The sequence below is a fragment of the Prinia subflava genome, chromosome 12 (assembly GCF_021018805.1).
Source record: "Prinia subflava isolate CZ2003 ecotype Zambia chromosome 12, Cam_Psub_1.2, whole genome shotgun sequence".
Taxonomy (NCBI): Eukaryota; Metazoa; Chordata; class Aves; order Passeriformes; family Cisticolidae; genus Prinia; species Prinia subflava.
Window position 1 is genome coordinate 14,683,279 of NC_086258.1, and position 24,600 is coordinate 14,707,878.

The window sequence follows — 24,600 nt, forward strand, 5'->3', positions numbered from 1 at the left end:
GTGTGGCTTCATTTGCCTTCCTCCCTCTCCCTCCCCCAAGCAGGCTCATTCCAATCAGCAGTGTAATTGGAATGCAACCACAGTCTGGAGGAGGAAGGGGAATTTTTGGCAAGGAGAGGCAGAGCAGTTGGGAGCTTTATTCAGATTAAAGCATAGACGACCATTCATTATCAGTACAACACACATTAGCAACAGCACAGCATTGTGTTTCTACAGCTGGGACTTATTTCGGTGATTGTATTGCCCTGCGTAGAACATGCAAACAACTGGGATCTGATCACAAAACCCAACGCTAATGGCTTTCAGTAAAAGATGGTGTTTCTGTAGGGAGAGAAAGACTTGTCTTCAAAATGAGCCATTGTGGTAAAAATTGATAGGCAGCCTGTCACTCTCCTGTGTGTTACATATGTTCTTGAACAAGCGCCTTTTCTGGGAGAAAAACCCTCGGGGAAAGAAAAAGCCAACAAGAATGATAATGTTAAAACTGTTGGTTGGATTCAGAAGGTTGAACTTGTTCTTGTGTGGTGATGACACGTGGAAAGCCAGAAGATTAGAAAACATAATCTTAGCTTTGGACTGAGTGCTTTCCTCCCCATAACCTCAGGGCTGTCTGTTGACACAGTGTGGGTTCTTATGGATGGCTGGGATGGGATGGGGGCATTCTCCTGAGCCATGAGCCATGGTTTCAATGTGTTGATTGTGTGTTTCCTTCTGGTGTGCTCACTTCCATGGACAATCATGATTATTTTGATATTCTTACCTGTCTTCTTTAATCTTTCTTTGGTAGTATCGGTGTGTCTCAAATTTAAAAACTTACTTACTTGAGATGGCTTAAGCAATATTATTTTTAATAGGAATTTTAAGACTAATATATTTGTAAAATGTTTGTCTAGTAGCCCTGAGGTGTTTGTACCTCACGCTGCTGGGTACAAACAAATTTAAACCTTGATATTTGTCATAAATCAAGAGGTGCATTATAAACAGATAACTGAGAGTGTACAAACATGCAGGTAATGAAATACTAAAACCTACCTGCCAAGTTAAGCAGTGATGTTCCTGTTTTGCAGGTGAATGTGGTGAACAATTTGGCTACAAACAGTTGGATACAGGCTGGGAATACCCACAAGGGTGGAATACACAGCCCTTAAATGTCTGTGTTCCTTGAATTCGCATAACACTTTTTTTCCTGCAAATGTTGCTTCCTCAGCACTCATTCTGGTGTTGCCCAGCCTTTGGAGGTGAATAGATCATTGAAGGCTCTGAGCTCATGTCTGAGAGCTGGTGATTCTGTGAAATCTCATAGATCTTTATCACTTTTTACTTGTTTTCAACAAAAGCTTCCTATGCTGGAGCTCCCTTTCCACTTCATGGGCTTCACGTTCTCTCTCCCTCTAACTGTGGAGACCTGGTGTTACTGATACACTTATTATTTTGAAATAAACATATTTTTTAATACTTATAAAAACAGTGGTAATGTATAACATAGGATGCCTTCCGTAACAACAGCTTGATGTCATTAAAAGTTTGATTTTTCTGTAAAAATGATTCCAAAGTAAGCAGCAGTTGTAACAAGAATTCTTCAGTAACTAGCAAAAAGAATAAACAGAGTTCAGAAAATGAGAGGGAAATATTTATCTTTCTATGAAACTGACCTTTTCAATAGTCATAGTTCCTTTCAATTTTAATGTGAATTCAACCAATTATTCACCCCATCTATAACTGCATGTAAATTTTAATAGCTAACATACAGATTTCAGGGGTTTGGGGATACTAAATATTTTGCATTTACTTATAATAGTTAAAATAATTTTCAGTAAACCATTCTTTGTCAGTCACAGGAGTAATAAATCAGAAAAAGGAAATTGGCAAATATGATTCACTTAATTCCTGGTTTTGAGTATTTGTGGACTGTGTAGCAAAGCTGTCATAGGAGACTGGGTAGCTTTTAACATTATGCTCTTTTTATGTTTCTGTAAGCAGACCTGAGTAGCATATGTTAGAATGAGATCATAAAGCATGATAAAAAAATTTAATGTATGTATACTACGTAAAATTGATGTGCTGTTTGTCTTGGCACATACATATTGGAATATTAATGTTCTCTTTTTTGTAGACTACCCAGGAAGTCTGTAATAAACAGAAACATAGCTATCCATTGACTCACTGATACTATGTAATGAATACTTTATCTACATGTGTGCTAGAAGCCATTAATGTCAATTGATGAGGCACTTATGGTACAACACACCCCCCTCTTTTTTTCAGTATATCCAGGTCAGTTTATCCAGCCATTGCTTTGCATTCTAGTTCCAGGGCAAGTTTAAATAGCTTAACTTTTTGTTTCAAAACAATTGTAACAAAAAGCGCCTTAAAACAAGCACATCCAAATAATAAATAACCTTCTGCAGTGCCCTTGTGCCTCCAGAGGATCCATTAGTGGTGGGGCTGTGTAGAGCTGATAATGATGAGCGTTGGGTCCAGAATCATCAACCCTTAAACTTGGCTTTGTCAAGGGAAAGAAACCTCCCTCTGGTTCTTTCTGGTCTTTGAATCTTTAGCTGAAATTGAACCTAGGATAGAAGGCTCACAGATAATGAAGTCCCGTGAGTTTTGTAAGAATCATTGTGTGGATAAAGAGGAGACCCTGGCAGTGACCTGAGGGGAGAGGCAGGAGCTGCAGCGGGAGCGCCTGCGTGGGAGAGGCTCTGTCTGAGAGCCCAGTGGGAAAAGCCTCAGCCACAGCCTGCAGTCAACCATGAAACATAAATCCATAGGAAACCAAACTTCCTTAGCTTTTATTCTCAAGGAACTATTCATCAGCTGGTTATCAGAATATTCAGAACAGGTTTTAATGCAGTGTTGAAACTGTTAGAAGAGGGGAGCATAAACTCTGGTACTTTTCCCACCAGTGGGAAAAGTTTTGTCCAAAAAAAGTCCTGAGATAGATGAGAGCTCTGTGTGTGGAAGATTGTTTTGCTTTGAGTTGAGCTGATGCTCCTGGGACCTGGGCTTTTTCACCTACAAATACCTGGCAGAGAGGGTGTTGTTAATGGAAGCTTTCTCAGCATCTCTCCTGTTTTGTTAACCTGACAAAGGCAGAGTGGGCTGACATCTGATTTGCCTTAAATGTGGTTACTAGAGAGGGAAAAGTTGAGCCAAAAATATTAGTTTGTTCACTCATGGCTAATTGTTGGGGAAGCAGTTATTAGTCTGTGTGCTCTGCGTGTGCCCAATCTTATAAAAATGAGATTTCAGTTAAATTGCATTGGCAGACTTGCTTTATTTTTTAAGAGAAATGTTTGCAATTAGTTAACCTTACAATTTCTCTCCCAAGAATAGTTCAACCTCTTTTATCTTGGACATTATTCAGTTTCAGGAGCACCCTGTGTGGCTGTGCTGTAGATGACTTTTGACTTAACAATTGGATTTTAAGCCCTCAGTTTCCCCTGACACTTCCCATTACTTGTAATGGGTAAAACTGTGGCATATATATCTTTTTTTAGATATTTTTAAAAGTTGCCATCTGTATAAGCATTGAAGCTTTTCACCACTAGATGAAAGGTGGCTGCTGAGCAATAACCTATTTCAGTTCTTGGGCAGATGATGTCTGTTGTGTTATCACTCACCTGAGGATATTCTTAGTGTCATAAAACCTCAAGGAGCTGCAAAAACAGTTTTCTATTACCTCTTTTTTTTTTTTTTTTTAATGCCTTTAGGTTGTTGTCAATGTTCTGGATAGAATAAACTTTAGATTGTTGGGCATGTGGAAGCCTTTGGTAACTGTGGATTTTTATTACACCATCCGAAGAACTTTATTGCATTTGTGGAGCAGTGATGTGACAGTCTCTTTCCTGTATGATCTTGAATTTTGGGTATCAGAAAAACTGAAACTTTTGACTCTCTATTAGTATTTTATTACTGTTGATTGTTCAGATTGAAATTATTGGGTGAAAATCCCTTAAATGGAGCTCTGCTTTAGGACTACCAGTATCTCTTTGAATGGAGAGAAATTATATTTCTTACTTTAATCATCTTTTAAAAACTCCAGCAGCTACCAACCTGGAACCAGGCACTTCTTTTTCAGGGTAACAGTGTTGTTAGCAGTTCCTTATGTCAAACTACTCTGCTGAAATTTTCCTGGGAACTTTCATGTCTCTTTCCCGTGGAATAGGTCAGGGGGTTTTTCTGTGACTCCCTGTAGCATCTCCCTGTGTTTTATGGAGGACCAAAACTCCTCAGACCTGAGCAGCCTTGTAGCCTTGTAGATTTTACAGTGCTGAATTCCAGTGGAAAGCAGCTTCATTAAAATCAGCATCGTTACGAATGTAAAAATTGGGAAAGCGTGAATTCCATTATTTGCACATCCAGGGTGATGCTTCTCTGCCCTGGCTGTGGAGATCTCCATGGGAGTGCTCATGGATTCCTCTGCTGCTTTTATTCAGGCACAAATCGGGGGTCAGGAGCCTTGCAGGATCAGTGGGGGATATTCTGGGGGGGCAAGGATGACCAATGATGTTTGGTTTTATTGGTGCCTGTGGGATGTGATTATTGGATGCACTTTTCTGTCTTTGCATTTCCTGGCAGTAATAAATATTGGCGATCTCATAGGAAAAATATCCAAGGGAATAATATAGTGAGGAATCTCCTGCAGCATCAGGTTCCAACCAAATAACTCTTCCCACTCTCCCCCCCACCTTTTTTTTTTAAATACTAGCTGTGGGAATTCATGCTTTTGCTCAATCCCCAAGAATCCTTTTTTGTTATCAGTAAATATTTTAATGTTTCACAGGGGAATCTAATATTTCCTGCTTACTAAACCTGTGATAATAGATAAGCAGAGTAGTTGAGCAGTGGTGCAGTTTGTGAAGAGAAGTCTTCATTGTGTACCTTGGCACCTTTATATGAAATTTGTCCCCTTTGACCTTTTATTTATTTATTTGTTTATTTAAATTTATTCTCAGAGGAGATTGTTTTCCCTTGGGTATTTTTAGTTGACAAATGCAAATGTTCCTTCCTTTTAATAAATAAAAGATATCTTTGGAACCATCAAAACCCTGGCTTTGGAAGTTAGTGTGCTCCACCCAAATGCTTTTCAGGTAAAACCTTTTATTTATTACCATGCAGGAGAACAGAAAAACCTTGGCTGTTTAATATTCTATTTTTTATGATCAAAGGAGCTTTTGCTGGGCTGTAGAACTGAACATAAGCCCCTGCTTGTGTCCCAGCACTAATTATGGTGAACCAGCCAGGAGTGCTCCAGGTTCCTCTCTGGTGAATTCACAGCTGGCAAAACAGTTGAGAGGTAAAAAAAAAGCCACGACCATCTCACCTGCACTGTAATCTGCCCACAGGTAAAGTGCTAAAAGATGACACCTCCAGCTCAACTTTCAGGAGTTAATTCACATGACAATATAAATGATGAAGGAATAGGGTTCATTTATGTTCGTTTTATTTTAAGCAGGATTTCCTGAAGTGATGGATAGGTAAAATAACTTTAAAAAAAAGTTGGCAATCAGTAACTTGAATTTGTATTTCTGTTTTTCTTGCAGTACTGTGTGCAAAAAACTTGGTGAAAAAGGACTTTTTCCGTAAGTAGCTGTTATAGTTTTATACATTGACTTATAGATGGAATAAATATTGTGCAAGTTCTATAGTCCAATGTTTGCATATGATTATTGTATTAAGATATTTGCAGTAAGGGGACTGAAGGCTTTGATCTTTTATTTCAGGGCTTCTATTTTCGTCTTAGGTGGCACTCATCACAGAATCATAATAATAATTAAAACACTGACACACTCTGTTTTTATGGGAGAGGGAAATGTACCTACTCAGGCAAATTACATGTTTTTCAAATTTAGTATCGTATTTATTAAGTCATTTTTCATACAAGAACTTTTTGTCAAGCAAACAGATGTGCTCCTTAATTATTAATAACCACCTCATAACACCAACGTACTCTGAAATTATATTTTAATTAATTTTAATAATGTTTTGAAAGAAGCACTGAGCAGTAGATGAAGAGGGCAGAAAGGAATGCTATTGTCTGTGTCCTGCTTGCCACCTCCCACCTGGGAGCAGGAGGAATCTTACATAGACAATTCCCAGTTACACCAGTATCAGCCAAAATCGTAGCTGTGATTTGATCTTAAACATATCAAGAATGTAACTCTGTTTTCTCTGCCTTTGGCTTCTTTGTATGCTGAGAATTTACTCAAACCTGAATTAGGTGTTCAGATTTTTTTCCCCCCAATGTGTTTGATTTACACAACTTTTTCTTAGTCCATATCAGTGAAATGGATTGCTAATTTATCTATTTCCTGTGCTTAATACATTATGTTATTCCCATTCATTTAGCAGGGGTCTCATTCATGAATAAAAGGCAAATAAATCTTCAAATGAAAGATTAAATAACTGAGCAATGACAGAGGACATCAAAGCATCCTGATCCACTTGGTAGCTTTATTTTCTTTTTCTCCTCTTAGGACTTCCTGATCCCTTTGCCAAGGTCGTGGTGGACGGATCTGGCCAGTGCCATTCTACAGATACTGTGAAGAATACACTTGATCCCAAATGGAATCAGCATTATGACCTGTAGGTGGTAACAGTGATAACCAAAGGTTTGAAGTTAAATCCTCTAAACTACACAATGTCAGATGTTCATTATCCTGTCCCTATGTACGGCTTGGAAAGGATCCCAGAGTTTATTAGTTTGAGTGAAAAGTACATGTAGCAAAATTCCACTTTCTCATTTACCTCAAAATTTAAACCCTGCACTTGTTTTAATGGTGCTGATGTCTGCAGCATGCTTACATGGACTACAGCCAGCTTTTATTGTGGTATTTTCATGTTAACACTTCTGTAAAATGAAGCAAGTAATTGACAGTGTTCTCCTCAAAGTACTCTTCTCTTGATGCAATTTTTGTCTCTTGTGGTGCTACACTTTCTTTTTCTCTGTGTGCCTTTTGTTCAATTTTCTCTCCTTTCTGTCATTTTCTGTCCCAAATGTTGTTCTCACTCTGAATTATTGTTATCATCACTTGAGCACCTTTTGGTGCTTTTGAGCAGTAGAATCAGTATGGCACATATATGTCATGGTTTTCCTCCCTTTCTAAAGCACAGAATATTTCTGTACAACGTAAGTTATTAAAGCTTTGATTTTTATGTAGGCCTCTGTGCATGCTTTGTTTTCCTTGTCTTTTATTCTTGATCTTTTTCCTTGGGATGAAAGATGAGAAAGAGAAATGGTTATAATTTTGAAGGAAGGATGATGAGAAGGTATTTTTAGGTTGTTTTATAGAATGAGCCATGGTTGTATCTGGATGCTGTATTGTCTTTCCAAGGCTGTGATTGCAATCCACAACATATTATTAAAAGCAGAGAGAAAAGGGGGGGTTCTGGCAGAATTTGCTTGAGCAGATTTGAAGCATCTCTTACTGGATTGTCCAAAGGAATTTAGACCTGTGTGAAGTATTTTTTGTGGGTAGTGGTTTGTTTTTTTCTTGTCCAGAGAAGTTCCCTTAAAAAATAGGTTTTGTTGAATTAGTGTACTATTTTCAATATAAAATCTTGTCCTCTAGGGAAAACTACTTTGATTCTGGCTGTTAAATTCCCTGATGACAGAAATATATCCAGTATTTCTAATCCAAAGTAAATTTAATGTTATGTCAGGCCTTGTTATTAGAAAATAGTCCTTTCTCTCTCCAAATTTTCTTCATAATAATTTAACCCCTTTTATAGTCTCACCTGTTATTCCTTACTTTAGGGCAATGTATTTCTGTTTATAAACATCAGTCACATTATCTTCACTTCCTATTTAAAACAGCAGTAAAAGGTTAAATCTCTTTGGTACAACAACTCACTGCCTGGCTATGATTGTAAGGTAATTTTTTTCTGTGTAATATACTCAGTGTCAGGTCTCAGCTTTCATCTGCACCAGATATTAAGATAATTTTTTCATGTATCATTTGAGAGCAGATGTAAATGGCACAGATGGAGCTGTTGTAATATATTTATGAAGAAATGTCTGAATTAAGTTGCTAATTCCAAGAGAGTTTTGTGGCTTGCTAACCTGATTCAACATAAACATATATTCTGTTTTATAAGAATTGTTTAAAAGGACTTCTGCAGTGTTACAAAGAGCAAAAAGGGGTTGGCTTTTGCTTTATGTTGTTCTTAATTCAGATCTTAGTGTGAAAAGGAAGTGGTGGAATTAGCTGCTTGGATTCTTCAGCCTAGATGGGTGTGTGTGTAGCGAGGGGGAATCTGGGAGACTTTCCAGAAAGAAATTGCCAAATAGTTGCTGTCTGGATGTAGTTTAATGTCAGTAAAATACCATGCTTGCCCTGGATGCATTCCCCTTCCTTATTTTCAGTCTTGTTTGTGTTTTCCCCATTGTTCAGAGCTTTTGAATAACCAGACTTGACACATTTACAGACTTCTTGCATTCAGAGCTAAACTACCTCAGCCAGCAGTTCAGGAACTTAAATCCCCTTTTCTCTTCCTTCCCCTTTCTGCCCTCCTTTGGTAGCCAAACCTCTCCTGCATTGCCCTGCCCAGCCTGCCCTGCAGCCTCTGCCCCTGAGGCACAGCAGGTCACATCCCCTCCTTCTCTCTGCAAGGTGTTTGTGCCACAATCTCCACCAAAACCTGCTCCTGGTCCCAGCTTTACTCTGTGTCCTCCAGTTCGCATGGACTCCTCTCCTGTGTGATTTCTCCCTAATGGAACCTCTCCCACCTCCCACAAATAACTCCTCCTCTTCCCAAAATCTCCTCACTGCAGCTTCCAGTGCTCTGTGCTGCCTTCACATCCTCAGGCTGCTGCTCTGCCCTGGCAGAACCACCTTTCTCCCCCAATCCTCTGACTCTGTTTTGTCTAATTAAAGCTAAGGATCCTGGATTATTCTCAAGGGAGACAAGGCAGCAGCTCTGCCTAGTGCTGCTTTAGACAATCCCATCCTAGATTAGCTCCTGAAGAGCCATCAAACAGCTCTGTGCATCTGCTTTTCCTTGTGCATCTGCTTTTCCTTCTCCACGTGGTGCTTGAGGCCCTGATGCCCAGAGGAGATGAGCAATGCCAGCAAGGAGGTGAATGAAGATGGGAGAGAAAAAACTGGGGTGCTGTTTTTCATTCCTCTTCTCCCCAGCCTGAAAGCAGCTGGTAGCTCAAAGCAGAACACTGAGATTATATTAGAAAAAAAGTCAGAAATGGGAAAATGGAGAAACAAACCAAGGAATTCATCCAGGTCGTAAAAACAGTCTGTGTGAGAGCATGGATTAGAAATAGGGAATTCCTGGCTTCCAAACCTGAGTTCAGACCTTGTGATGCTGCATTTCTCTCTCTTTCTGGAGGGAGTATGTCTGACTTGTGATCAGGAAGAGGTGTGTTTTTTCAGGAATACTTTTTCCACTTTCTTCATTCCACATTTCTCCAGCAAGGTGAACTCTTCAGGGAAAGTGTATGTAATGCCATGGGGATGAAAATCACTTGATACCAAACCTTCCTCAGTGGTAGACAAAATAACAATTGTCCCTGTGTTTTAAATTTCTATTTAAATAATGTAGGGGTCTCTAGTAAGGCATGAATTTGATTTTTTTTCTTAGATGTGGAAGTGCTAAGAGTATGGAAATTAAAATTTCTGAACATGCAGTTCTTAACCAGAGCCCTAATTTTAAAGGTTCAGAAAATATGGAAGTCAACAAAATATCTATGCAATTGAATTTCTGTGCTTCCATTTCATTAATATTAATCCTGTTTTCTCTGTTGAAGTACCGAAGCTGTGGAATAGATATTACTGATAGGATAGAGGAAAAAAAGAAATGTAAGCTCCAAGAACTTTAATTACAAGGAGGAAGAGAGAGTCATCCAACAAAATGAGGGGGGGTTGTGGTTTTTTGTTTCTGGTTTGGTTTGTTGCACTTTATTTTTTGGAACATTCTTTTTAAATAAAAAATAAAATTTTGAGCTCAGGCTTTTATGTTGGAACTTTATTGCCAGATGATGTAAAACAAATGTAACTTATTCACCAAATGAATTGGAAATGTCAACTTGTCCTACTGTCACTCTCTAAATACAACCATAGGTTTTTATGCCTGAAATGGTGCAGAAATGTAAATGAAACATTTTGCTGTAAAGCCAACTAGACATTATTTAACTATTTCTTTTCTTATTTGATTAAAAAAGTAGACATTTTTATTTGGAAAAATGCAGCTTGTCTTGCTTATTTCCTTTAAAGGTGTGAACCAGCCCAGGTTTTTGGGTGCAAAAATCAAGAGTAGATTATAGTGGAATGTGGAGTCCTCACCTGCCTGGTGTGGATAGTGAATGTTCATCCCAGCCCTGAGAGCCTCACCCTGGAACATTACAGGAATTCTTGGAAACTCTGTTGTGTATTCAGCTGTTCTACATATTATTCAAAGTGTCTGTTGTGAAATTGTGTTTAACCATATATCTTTGACTTTTTTAAAGCAACAAGGAAAACTGGAAAATTCAAGACAGGTCATGATAAGTCTTTATTTTTACGTGCACCTAAATTGTTCTCATTAGAATTTATTTTAAGTACATAAAGCATTGTAGACTGCAACTGTGCACGTGATTGCCCATCTTCATCTCGTTTCTCTATGCAAAATTGGCATTGTCAAGGTTGTAAGGCCAAAGATCTGACCTATGTTATTTAATCAGTTTACTATTCAAAAAACTTGGGGGCTTTCTTATGTGAAGTTTGTGTTTCATTTTGGTTCGTTTGTTTTTGTTTTTGTGTAAATGTGCAGTGGTTACTTTAAACCATGAGGCTTTTCTGTCTTCTACTTCTTGGGTCAGTTGCTGTCTGCAGGTGGGAAAAAGAAGTTGTAAAAGTTCTGCCTTTTGGAAAAGGAAAAATGGGAGAAGTGTTAACCTGATCACAGCTGTCATTTCAAGCCGTGCCAGTTAGTTCAATTATTTGGTTTGCCAACCTTGACAGTATCATTTCTATCTTTATGAAAATACTAAGATGTTTAAAAGCCAATAAAGCCACAGTCAATGGGGAGATGTTTTTAGACATTGGTTGATCAGTTTTCATTCAAAAACAAACAGAAAGGAAGCACTTGGAACTAAACTAAAGCCAGAATTTGTGGTGTGGGAAGAGAGAACTACAAGCAGTTCTTGGGATCTAAGCCATAGTTACAAATTCATTTCCCTCAAATTGAAACAGCCATAATAATTCAGTATTGGCAATTGCTGATTTATCTGGAGTGGTTTGAAACTGTCCTCTGAAAGTTTTGAAAACAAAAACAAGCTCACAAAGTGATTGCCTCTGAAGAACCAAGCTTCAAACAAAAAAAAAAAAGAAAGCACCACAGGCTGCAGTGTCCAGGTTTCCCCAGGCAGTGAGCACAGGTCCAGGTTTGCCAAGCATGTCCATGGGAATGCTGCGAGGAGAGGGCAGGGGCAGGAGGGGAGCTGAACCCCCTCTGGACTGCTGTTTGTGCCTGCAATGTGTGATGTGTGTCCCAGGCATGCATTTCTGAGGGAAATCAGCTCCCAGGCCTCAGCACTGTGTGCTGGCCTGGCCTGGCACTCCTGGGTGTTGAGTCCTGGGGCTCGGAGGAGCAGCCCCGAAGAGCTCCCGGCTCCTGCCCGGCGCTGGGGCCGCTGTCCCTGCTCCTGCTGCCCCCAGACCCTGCTGGCATTGCCCCCTTGGCACAGGCTGGGCACGGGGCTGAGCATGTTTGTGGCTGCTTGCAGAGCTGTGGTGGAGGGCCAGCCCGCAGCCTGCTCGTGCTGCTGTTGGAACCGATTTCAGCCTCCTGCCAGAGCCAGGCTTGTAGAGCAGTTTGTATTCAAGTGAGCTCCTCCATGCTTCCATTGGAGTACAGTGCACATCTTACCTGCAGATGACATGCTCTCTCTTGCCATTACAGTGTGTGTTGAATTTTTAATGCAGTGGTTGATGATCGTTTTTCCCCCCAAGGTGATTTGTGACGCATCGTCAAAGCGTTCAGTAAGTGCCACTGACAGTCCTGTTTGTTCCACGTTTTCCAGATATATTGGGAAGTCGGATTCAATAACAATCAGTGTGTGGAATCACAAGAAAATTCATAAAAAGCAGGGAGCTGGTTTTCTGGGCTGTGTGAGACTCCTCTCAAACGCAATCAACCGCCTTAAAGACACTGGTTGTAAGTAAGCTAAGGTCGAGTTTCTTCTCTTTCAGCCCAAGCTTGCATGCATAGGCTTTTGAAGAATGATAGTTAATTGGGGTTTGGCTGGGTTTTTTAAATTTATTTTGTATATTCCAGGTGGTTTTGTAGTTTGTGGTGGTGTTTTGTTCCGTTGTATGATTTACACTTTGTGCTCTCATTTTGTAGATCAGAGGTTGGATCTGTGCAAGCTTGGGCCAAATGACAACGATACTGTTAGAGGACAGATAGTAGGTGAGTAAAGGTTTTTATCTTTTAATTCTCTTTTTATCTTTAGTTTCTCTAGTAGCTATAGAAATTCTCTTCTAGATGTCAGTTTTCTATATTGAATTCTCCTGTCTACTGCCAGAGACATTTGTACCTCAGGCTTGAATTATGTAGGTAGAGAATTAAAAAAACCCCAAACAAACAAAAAACCAAACCAAAATGTTCAAACTACCCCAAAAAACCCCATACCAAAATATTATAATAAATGTTGGGGCAAATAAGACCATGGATAATTAAAAAAAAAATAAATAGGAAGTTTTAAATGTCACTGTAAAGAATGGTGGCAGTTTGAGTGTGAACTCTCTGTGAAAAACTGACTGCAAAATTCTTGGCCATTGAGAGCTCCAGCAAGGTTGTGCTTCCTTTAGATTTTGGGGAAAACCTAAAAAGCATTTTGCTTACAAGCAAGTAAAGTTGCTGTCTGGGATGACTTGGTAAATTATTTTGTGTTTTCATGGCTTATTAACAAGTCTGTCACCAACCTCAGTAACTGTGCTTTGTCATTCTGTGAACTTGTGAACTTTAAATAAATTCAGAATTAAAAGAAGCTGGCAAATTGAAAAGCAAGTATCCACGAAAAACTTCATAGACACTTTTTTTTTTGGTGCATTCTCAGTTCTTTTTGAAGGCAGAATTTCTGATAGGTCATGTAAGTCAAAAGTTTGTCAGGATAAGGATGTTCTTTATTTATACAGCAAGATGTTAATGAGAATATTTGGATGTGAGGGAAAGAAAAGTGAATTTTTATCCTCAGTTTTACGTTCAATTCCTACTTGAAATTATATCCAAACAGCCCTTCTGTCAGCCAGGAAACACTGAAATATCAGTTAGCAAATAAGTGTGTGTGTTTGCCTGCCTCAGAGTGCTCTGTTGAATCACACCTGTGACTTCAGCTCTGTGTGGCTTTAACTGCATCTGATCTGCAAGGGTGATCTTGCATTAACCTCAGTGTGTGGTGGCACAGGAGAGTCAAATAATGGTAGAAATGTGGAATTGTAAGTGCACTGCTGACACTCCGGGCTGTTTTGATTAAATTTTCCACGTGAGCTTGCACAGAAGAGCGAAGGATGAATCAGTCACCTCTCTGGGGTGTGTTTTGTTGTGGGTTTGGTTTGCTTGCTGCCTGTGCTCCAGTGTCCTGGTCCCCTGAGCATCCCTGTGTGTGCAGCTCTGGTGAGGGCAAGCAAGGGCTTTTCAGGATGTTTTGTGTGAGTTGCATTTGACTTCTTTCCACTGGTGTTAGAAAGCAGCCAATAAACCAAATCTGAAGTGCTTCTAGCAGTTAAATTTTGCCTGGTTTTGTGTTTGTGTGCATGTGTGTGTGTTGAAACCCATGGACACACAAAATATGTGAGAAAGAGTCAAAACCAGGGAGGAATTCCTTATTTTAGCTCTTCTTCTTCAGAGTTCTCCTGTTGGCCCTGTCCCACCCCACTGCCACCAGCTGAGTGTCACAGTCCATCTCAACACACAAAATTAATTGCATTAATTCCTTCTCTGCCTTACCTTGCCCTCCTGTCCCTTGCAGAGGAGGCTGACTGGGGCACAGCAGAGCAGGTTCAGGGCGTGCTGAGCACAGGGAGCTCCATTCTGCTCACACCACTGCAGGCACTGTGCTCTCCTGCTGCCCTCCAGAGCATGAACTCACATCCTTCAGCATCGCTGGGGAACGCTGCATTCAGCAGAGGGGAAAAACCCAACCCAAAACCCCTCCCCAAGGCAGAAAGGTCTGGAGGGCTGTGGCAAATCCATGGCAGTGTGCAAGGACAGAAACACTTCAGAGAGAGGCAGTCAGACCTTGTGAGCAGTGTGGGCACAGGCTGCACTGCCAGGCTGCTTTAGCTGCTGTCCCCATGAGCAGAGGGGCAGCCAAGGCAGCCCTGGCCCTCTTGGGGTGCTGCTGGGGCTGCCCTCAACACCAGCAGCAGTTGGATTGTGCACTGAACCTACAAAAAAACCCTTGTCAGGTTACAGCAGAGACCCAGAGCAAATCTGGTGTTCTGTTTTCCGTTGATATCATCAGAAAGGTCAAGTTTACTCAGTCATGGTTCTGTTTTAATTGAATGCATCCTTGGTAAGATTCCAGAGACTCCTGTCTTTTTTTATTTAAGTTGTCATTATTAATCTTCTTATATTTTAATCTTTCTTCACTAATGCAACTTTATTGAGTGGATGAATGAGCATGAGTAAAACAAGGTAATTCCACTACAGTAGTTAGAGGGCAGAGAAATCTGGATTAAAAATAAGTAAAAAGACAAAGTAAGTTATAAACATACTCTCAGTTCTTCCAATTATAAACTCTCTTATATTAAGAGACTATGCAAGATTGGAAACCAATATTAAAATGTAATTGATGCCTTCAGCAGATGATAATCTTGCAAATCAAGTGCACAGTGCCTTGGCACAGGGACCAAGAGGATCTTTATCATAAATCCCTGGGCTGCCGTTGAACAGAGGAAGAAAAGGGGGCATTTTCAGCAATGGATCCAGGGGCACCTTAATTGTGTCTTAATCTTGCACCTCTTCTGTGCCACCACTTTATTTCTGATGTGGCAGTGCAGAAAAAAAAGAGCCCTTACTTATAACAAAACGAAGCCGTGCACAAATGTTGCTCCTCACGTAGGGAAAGAGGAGATAATTGCCTTTGTTTCTGTTAATTTTTGTCGGTGTGTTTTGCTTGCCAGACCTTGCCCACCTGCAGTGGTTTGAACCTGTGGTGTGTGGGCTCTGGCAGAATAAATACATCATGTGAGGTCTCAGTTTGGTTGAATTTAAAGGTGCCTTTCCCTCTAAAGTTGTTTTGTAATGTTAGTGTTCATGGAAGTTTAGGGGATAATATGGATTAGGAATGGAGCAGGTGCTCCAGGGCTCCCTGGGTTGGTGTGTGGAGTTTTAAGCCTCAAAACATGCTGCTGTTGAGAATTTGGGGACTCAGGCAGAATCTGCCAGTTCTGCTCCAACTTTTTAAACTTCCTGCTCTTTACAAAAGTTTAGTTGCATCCAGGTTAAGGTCTGTAAAATCATTTCACTGCATATAAATAGGACTTGAAGACAGTTGTCCAGAGTTACATTAATGCCACCTCAAGAAATGTGGGCCACAGCACGTATTTAGCTTTTTAAGCAATTGTTTTATTGTTAAAGGCATAACAAAACATCAAAAAACCACCCCAACTCTGCAGGAACACAAGTGTCATAAATTATCAGATTGGACACTTGTGATATTGGGAACAAAAGCAGCCTAAAAAAATCTTTGTTTTCATAATTGCAGTACAAAAGCTTCAGGCATAAATACCCATTATAGTGAATCATGTAAAAAAATGAAATTAAAAGTGAAGCAGTTTTGGTGAGGGCAAGCAAGGGCTTTTCAGGATGTTTTGTATGAGTTGCATTTGACTTCTTTCCACTGGTGTTAGAAAGCAGCCAATAAACCAAATCTGAAGTGCTTCTAGCAGTTAAATTTTGCCTGGTTTTGTGTTTGTGTGCACGTGTGTGTGCTGAAACCCATGGACACACAAAATATGTGAGAAAGAGTCAAAACCAGGGAGGAATTCCTTATTTTAGCTCTTCTTCTTCAGAGTTCTCCTGTTGGCCCTGTCCCACCCCACTGCCACCAGTCGAGTGTCACAGTCCATCTCAACACATAAAATTAATTGCATTTTCCCAGTTCACTTCCTTCTCTGCCTTAACTTGCACTCCTATTCCTTAAGCTAAATTTTTTGTAGTAAGTTGTAAAGAATTCCATGTATGAAAACAGAGTCCCTGTGCAATCATCTTTGATCAGTGACAAGGAAAAAATACCCCAAACACGTCTCAGCTTAGTCCTCCAAGCTGCACCAATTTTCTTTCAAATGTAACTGTAATTTGCATTCAGATGCCACATCTCTAATAATTCTTTTATCATCCTAATAGTCAGTCTCCAGTCCAGAGACCGGATAGGCACAGGAGGACAAGTTGTGGACTGCAGCCGCTTATTCGATAACGATTTGCCAGATGGGTAAGCTGACATCACTGTGATGGAAAAACACAGACACAGCTCATACAACAGACTGATGCAAAAGGGAGAAATCAGTGTGCAAAGAAATGATTTTAAACCTTGCGGAGTTCTGCAGTTTTGCCTTCAGAACAGCAGCTGAGCCAGCTGGGGTTCGCAGAGCAGTTGATGGTTCGGCTGTTGTCTTATCTGCACTTGGAAAAGGGGAGCTGACATATGTAAGAAATGATTTGAAAAATAACTTGTCCAAGAAAACACGTATTTCAGATGAAATCACAGCCAGCAAAGTGCCTTGTGCATGCAGTAGTTCTGTAGCAAGGAAGTGACCACAGGGCCTGGCTGCCCTTCTGCAGCACCATGCAGAGGTGTAGATCCACCGTGATAAACGTGGATCACTTCTTCTTCATGCACCTCCTAGTGAAGAAAACATGACTGGAAAAGGTCATGCAGCCCAAGGTCTTGCTGTATTTACCTTCCAAAGGAAGGGTTTGGGATTCTGGTTTGTCCCTGTGAGAGTTAATGACATCATTATCACCTAAAACAGTTTTGCAAACACAGGAAAATACTCTGGTTTGGGTTGTGGTGCTGTCAGCAACTTCTTCAGAGCAAACACAGACTTTCTGAATGTGATTCTTGGCAGGTAAAGACAGGAGAAAATGAGTTTTCAGAGGATGAATTTTGAAATGCAAATCATCATCCTACTCTGTAACAGCATTCTTTTGTTAATTTGGAGTCCAGATAAGTCAAAAGCATTTCTGAAAATACTTCTAAATTTTCACTTCAGAATGTTCCTTGCATCAATACTGCTCACTTAATTGTGTAGCTGCAAAATTTGCTTACAGCCTCGTGTATTTCAGAGTACAAATTTAATAATAATTCAGAAGTCACATTATTTGAAGCTGACTTTTTAATGAAAGCAAGTAGTGCATGAAGATGCTGTGAAAGCATTTGTTAGAGTATCTGGTCAAAAGAAGTTAAATGCATTATTAAACATGCTTCCAAGAAGTTTCTTTATGTGGCTATTTGGATTCAATTAGAATTCAAGCCATTATTGAATATGAAGGTGTGATATTGTTAATGATGTGCCTGGTTCCAAGGGAAGAATATGTTAAACCATTTCTGAGTTCAGCTTTCAGTTGTTTCCTGTCCCCTCGTTCAGCTAACGTGATTCATTGCAGTGTGGGCCTTCCTGAGCTGGGCATTTCTGTTGGAAACATTTTGTGCCCTGGTTTCCTGGAAATTCCACTCCTTGCCTTATCTCTGTGTGAACTGCAGGTGGGAGGAGCGCAGGACTGCTTCTGGAAGGATCCAGTATTTAAACCACATCACACGGACAACTCAGTGGGAGCGACCCACACGGTGAGGGAACCCTTGGGAGACTTGGTGGGATGGAGTTTGATAACTGAGCAGTTCCAAGTGGCTCTCACAAGGGGACTGGATTGCTCCTTCCTCTGCTCAGTCACTCTGCACAAGCTCAATGCTTTCCTTCTTTAGCATCCTTCTCCTAATATTTAACTCAGAAGATCATTCTGACTGCTTTTTTTCCTGCTCTAGTAATAACACCTTTGCTTTCTTGCAGAGATGCTGTGGTAGAGCTCTATAAATACAGACATTACATTGTGCAGACATGTAACCATGTAACCCAGAGCAGTTGCAGCTGATTGCAGCAGAGTGTTTGGGAATCATTGTGAGCACTTCTTCTGATCCCTGTGTGTTGTGAAGCTGTTCCTCAAGCCACTTTTGCTGTCACCTGTGTTGCAGGCAGTGTCATTGCATTTTGTTCAGAGCCCTCTGCAGACTGACTGTGCCTGCAGATGTTCTCTTCCATTCTCAATATCATGCTGGTCTCTGCATGGATATATTTGATTTTAAATAATGTGGACTGTTAACACTGTCAGCTCTGATACATGTTTGCAGTTCTGGAGTGAAAGAACAGAACAGCTTTTTATTTTCCTATTTCTCTTTTTTCTGGTATATTGAAATGCACATTCTAAGCTCTGGACACAGAAGAAAAAGAAATGCAAAATGTATAATTTGTGTTGAGGATTTCTTGTGACCTTGTCAATCTCCCTTTAACCCATTTAAAATCCTTTTGAAGGCAGCACTGAGATACAAAATCAGACTGGTCAAGGTTGCTGCCATGAGCAACTTTTATTCTTGCTTAGCCCTTTTTCACCATCCTCACCTAATAACATTCCTTAAAAGTTAGAAGGACTAACAAGGCCTGATGCCTTCCTGAGCCCCAGGCAGGAAGATGGGAGAGTTTAGAGGTGGGGAGGTCACTGATTGCTGTGGTGAGCGCAGAGCAGGAGCGCCCTGCTCCAGGGGAGCTGTCCTGCTGGGCAGGTCCCAGGTGAGCTGCGTGGCCCTGGCCCAGCAGCACTGAGGTGTCCCTGCTGTCCCCAGGCCGGCGTCCGAGTACTCGAGCCCGGGCAGGCCCCTGAGCTGCCTGGTGGACGAGAACACCCCCGTGGGCGGCACCAACGGCGCGTCCTGCGGGCAGGCGGCGGACCCGCGGCTGGCCGAGAGGAGGGTGCGCTCCCAGCGCCACAGGAACTACATGAGCAGGACTCACCTGCACACCCCTCCCGACCTGCCCGAGGGATACGGTACGGAAACAAAGGGGTCACCTCTGGGGGTCCCAAAAAACAGGGAGAACGGGTTGGGTCTTCTCATGTGAAAGATACTTTTCATTCCTTAGTTAAAATCAGTATCATGCTGGATTTTTGGTTCTTACATTTATTAATTTGTCTTGATTTCACAGAGCAAAGGACAACTCAGCAAGGTCAGGTCTATTTTCTGCATACTCAAACTGGTGTCAGCACGTGGCACGATCCAAGAGTACCTAGGTAAGAAATTATGGAAGTGTCCTTCATATTTCAAATCAAAATCATTTAAGCAGTGCTCTCCCCCAAGTTTTCTCTGGCTAATATTTCTGATTCTTGGCCCCTAATACATTTCTTTACCACGTCATTCATCAAAATGAATTAGTCTGTCTTCCCCAGTTCTTCAAGTTGGTGTTGTAATGCAAAAATGGAAAACCAGGAAATAAATTACAGTAGTGTTATGAAACAGGTACAGTTCACTGATTCTAGATTTCACATATGAATTAGAGCCAAGTCCAGATTTTAGTACTCTGCAACATAATGAAACAAACAGTGGAATCTGAACACTTCCAAAAGAAGTTCCATCATCATACCTCACTGAAACTGGGTTGCATTGAAACAGTCAAACTGCTTTTCCTGTTGCAATTATCTCAACACTTGGGAGAAAACAAATCCTAAATCTTTTAAATTCAGTGTCTTTATTTACACAATATACATGTACATACTGTTCATGAATGTACATGTGATTATTGCTGATGTGTTTGAAGGGAAAGGATGATATTGGAAATTATTGGTAACTTCTGATTGTTCTTTAAATAACCAAGAAATCCTGTTGTAAATGATAATAAATCCTGTTGCAAACACTTGCCTCCTAAAGTCCACAAATGGTAGTGTGAGATTTGTGTGTGTGGTTTGAAATTGGCAGCCTGTGCTGGCATTTGTGAGAACCAGAGGAGCTCCCAGTTGCTGTTGGTGTTCCTGTGCTCCTTTTCATGGAAATGCTTGTCCCAGGAAGGATAAAACGCCTCAAGACCACACTGTATTGTTCTTTGAGTTATTCTTTTGTTACTGTTTTTGTGTTAGAAGATCATACCTTTGCTTTGATGCACTGCCTGCAGAGCTGAGGCTGCAGTTGTGTAGGAAGTCAGTGACTTGTGTATTATATAAAACCAGGCTCTAAAAAAAATAATATGAAGATCTAATCCTTAAGTTTGGGGTGTGATCGTTCTGTGTGCAGTCTAAGTCAGCACTGCCCTGAGGTGTGGCAGCACAAACAGCAGGAGTGGCTCTGAGAACAAGAATTGTTTGCGTGAGGATAGAATTTATGTCATTTCTAAGGAATATTGTATTTTAAGGCTAATAGCCACAGTCATGGAGCCAGCAAAAGTAATCCCAGCAGTACAGCAGCAATGTGTTCACGGGGAATAGCAGCAGCAGTTCAGTCCCAGAGCTTGATATTTCCATCAGTGGCTCCTCAAGTCTTTGGAATCCCTGCAGACTGCACCTTTTAAGGCATTCTGTCCTTGGCTCTGTCCTCCCTCAGCTCCCTGGATTTTGGGAGAGTTGAACACCTTTGGGACGAGCTGCACTGGGCAGTGTGAGGAGTCTGAGGTGTGAGCTGCATCCTGAGTAAGCAGTGTACATTTTTGGAGACCAGCATTTGTTTTCAGTGAGGCTCTGGAATGAATTTACATCTTCCTAATTTCAGCAGAATTTTTCTTGTGACCTGTTGAGCCACCTCTGCATTGCTCAGGGCAGAGCTGAGTCATTGTTCATCTAATCCTTGATTTAAAATAGTTTATTAGAGAGCTGTTTGCTTCCCACAGGCTCGTGGGGTTCTGGGGCAAAGCAGCCAGTGCCGTACACATCCCATGTGTAATTCTTCATGGAAAGTATAACTCTTCAGAAATAGAGTTTTGTTTTGTATGAGTTTCTAAAGTGTGATTCACAGCTTCTTACGTGACTAATGTTGTTTTAAAAAATGTTTTCTGTCAGAATTGGTGCAGAACTGCAATTCCATTTTGACAAATATGGCAATGATCTTTATTTTTGTTCGAAGCCTTTATTAATTTAACAGCTGAAGTTAGTTTGTAAAAATGAGGGTTATTTGATAAGAACTTTTTTCCCCACGGCATGTGTTCTGGGGTGTGTGTTTTTGCTGTGGTGGGCTTGTACCTTGGGAGTAGAGATTCCAGCTGAACAGATCAAGTTTCTGAAACAATACATTTTCTCAGACTTCATGGAATTGTTCTGTTACATTTACGCTTGTTTGGCTCAGAGGCCAATTGCTGAGGTATTTTTCATTTTATATTTGTTTTCACAGGGATCTTAGCAACATCAATTGTGAAGAGCTTGGTCCGCTGCCTCCTGGATGGGAGATCCGAAATACAGCAACAGGCAGGGTTTATTTTGTTGACCATAACAACAGGACGACGCAGTTCACGGACCCGCGGCTCTCTGCAAACCTGCACTTGGTCCTGAAGTGAGTCCGGAGCCTCTGCGGGGCAGGCAGCGACCCCAGGGCTCCTGGGCTTGGGTCAGGGTGCGCTCTGCCATCCCGGGAGGGTTTAGGAGTATTCTGTGACACACCACCAGCAAAAATGAGTTTAAAAGTCTGCAGGAGCACTTAGGCAGGAATGCGGCTGTTGTGATGCACGGGGTGATTTCCCTCCGTGCTGTCTGGAGGGAAAGATTGGCCCATACATGATTTTTTTTCTCCTAGCAAGAGAGACACTTTGTTTTCTTTATACTTCGTTCTATTTTCAGTTGTGAAGAACTTGTTTTAAAGTAAGAAGTTGCACATGAGCCAGTGGTGTGAAATACCGATGAGTTAGGAAAGGGTGCACAAGTGCCCGGCAGTTCTCCTGGAGTAAAGGAGAAATCACTCAGCTCCTGCCTTCAGTTTTAGAATAGGACTGGTTGATATGATCTCAAAATAAGGTCCCAATAATTTAACTCAGATTTCTTACAAAAAGGATAAAATAGGAACCGTGTCTTTTCTGCCTTCGTGTTTTGATATGATAATTTCATCTCACGGTTTTAAAAAGAGAAGGGGAAACAAAAGAATCCTGGCTCATGCTTTATTCCCTAGGCACTCATTACACACTGGGGATTTTCTACTAAAAATGGAAACCAAAAAGCAAACAAATATTTCTTTTTTCTCTCTGATTTTTTTTTCTATCAGACGGCTTGTCCGCGGTACTTGGGAGTTTGATTCTATTGTTTCTCCTGCTAACACCTCCTAATACTCTTGGGAAACACCTGTAAAGTGTTGAGTAGGTGTTAAGAGGAAACAATGAAGAGTGGGTTAGATGGAGAGCCAGGCAGCCCTGGGTGAGGAGTCAGCAGGAGGAATAGTCCTGAAGGAAGTGAATCATTGGGAAGAAAAGCTGAAGGAAAGAATAATGGGAACAAGCAAAGACAAAGCTGAGGAATGGAAAGTCATATCCAGGAGTCAGCGTGTCCCTCCTGCATTACACAAGAGCTGTCTGGCCTCTTTACCCAATATACACTTGAACCTCACACCGCAACAGGGAGAGGAGCCTAAATATTGAAAATGTGTATTTTGTTTAGAGAAATCACTGGGTTTATATCTGCTTGTTACAGGACTTGAATAAGCCACCATCATCCAGACACTTCGGGTGTTAGTTGGTTTTTTTTTTAGTTTAAAACAAATCACTACTCGTTTTAGCTGAATTGAAATTGGTGGTTTGAACATAAAATGATATTGAAAAAGATTAGCAGTGAAGGAGCATGTTCATGTTTGAAACACAGAAAAGTTCCTTAAATCAATTCAGATTTAGTCATTTTAATTCAAGAAAAGGTACAGACCCTCTTAGCTACAGCAGTGCAATTCTGAAACTGTGGAAAACTCAGTGAACTGGGCTGTATTTGACAAACTGCCCTTCCCAGGTGGGTTTATTTTGAAATGACAGAAGGGGCACAGTAGCCAGTTCTTCATGGATTGTGGAGGACAGATAACAGAGCTACCTTTGTTAGCAGGAAAATCCAATTTGACTTTTAATTTCCAGAATCACAGAACCATTTAGCATTTATTTCAACTTCGAGCTCTTCTACAGCGTGCTGAAGTTTTTCATTTGTCCATCTGTCTTTCATTAGGAAAGGATTTCAGAAACTCACCCAGCAGTGTCATCAGCAAAGTCTGCTGCCTGATTAATAATTTTTGGTGTTTATTCTTTTGTTACACCAAACAGGATGTGTGAAAGTTTCCCCTGCCTTGAGCCCACCTCCTTATTTGTTCTTTGAAAAACAAATCAAAAAAAGTAGTTTGCCTTGGGCCTGTCATTTTGTAAATTATTGAAGAAATAAGTTTAGACTTGGTGTGGGATGGGTGTGATTGAGTTTTAGGTTCAAAGGCATGAGAAAAAGTTTACTCTCAGTGATATCTACTTTTCTGTTGAGCTGAGTAAAGCCATTTGTTCTGCCATTTTGACACTGTAAGTTATGAAAGTAATCAGACTTGTTACCCAGGTCTGTTCTAAGACATTGACCAAGAGTTTGTGATGATTTTTATAAGTTATGGCACCTGAAAAGTATTTAGTTGTATCCTAAAAGCACTGCGTGGAATCAAGCATAATCACTCAGCTGTGAAAACAAATCCAGAAATGAGATTTAATGATTTAAGCACTGCAGATTGTTTAGCTAATGCTGCACTGATTATTTTTAGTCTAATCTGGAAGATGGCATTTTATTTTTCTCCTCCTAGTACTTCCTTATTTTGGGAAGCACTGGGAGAAGAAAAGTAATGGTTTCATTTGATGCTAAATTCATGCTCATTTCAGAGATTGTATTTCCTTTAAGAATGACCCTGTCTAGCTTTGTGCTTGGAGGAACTGTGACTTTTAACCCTTAAAGGTGGTATGGAGGGGTGTTCACTTTAGTATATAAATATGGCCTTCTCTGGTAGTCCTGTACAAGGAATATTTTCACTTAGTCCTCCTTACGGAATTAGAAATTTCACAAGATAGAATAAGGATTTTGCTTTAATTTGCATATCAAGTAAATACAGTTTAAATGAGATTCATATTTAAAACTAATCGCAAGTGAAAATTACCATGCACAAATGACATAGAGCCACATTGTGGAACCACAGACAGCGTGTGTCTAAATTATTCATTTAAAACATTCTGAATTGTAATGTTTCTTATTTATCCACTAAATGTAGGGTATTCTCATGTGCTCCACAGAGAGATGATATTCTTAGGCTTTAAAAATACAGTTTTTATCCCGTGTTGCTTGGGAATGCCATACTAAAAAGCTATTAAAATATCCACTCACTTTGTACAAGAAATGACACAGAGAGAATATCTGCAACATGATCCATTTACTTTTCCTAGTGAGAAGTCAGATTTCCAAAATCTCTTAGAGTTGCTAGTAAAAATACTTGTTTATCTGTACCAATTAGTTCCATGTGAACTCCCACATTCCTGTGGTCCAGACTAGGCCAGGTACAAGGGACAAGGTCCTTGCCAAGCTGCCAGTACAAACATCTTTTTGTAAGCTTACTCTTTTCCAGACAAGCCATTTAAAACAGACTATGGT

General features: G+C 40.5%; 1 protein-coding gene across 1 annotated transcript in view; it reads left to right on the plus strand.

The window, feature by feature from the left end:
* Nucleotides 1-24,600, plus strand: part of SMURF2 (SMAD specific E3 ubiquitin protein ligase 2) — a 57,180-nt gene that overhangs the window by 21,531 nt on the left and 11,049 nt on the right. The window contains exons 2-10 of the mRNA XM_063409076.1: nucleotides 5,550-5,588; nucleotides 6,483-6,591; nucleotides 12,020-12,153; nucleotides 12,343-12,408; nucleotides 16,351-16,435; nucleotides 17,708-17,791; nucleotides 18,839-19,041; nucleotides 19,197-19,281; nucleotides 21,362-21,520. Coding sequence (XP_063265146.1) covers nucleotides 5,550-5,588; nucleotides 6,483-6,591; nucleotides 12,020-12,153; nucleotides 12,343-12,408; nucleotides 16,351-16,435; nucleotides 17,708-17,791; nucleotides 18,839-19,041; nucleotides 19,197-19,281; nucleotides 21,362-21,520 — 964 coding nt within the window. The remainder of the gene's footprint in view (nucleotides 1-5,549; nucleotides 5,589-6,482; nucleotides 6,592-12,019; nucleotides 12,154-12,342; nucleotides 12,409-16,350; nucleotides 16,436-17,707; nucleotides 17,792-18,838; nucleotides 19,042-19,196; nucleotides 19,282-21,361; nucleotides 21,521-24,600) is intronic.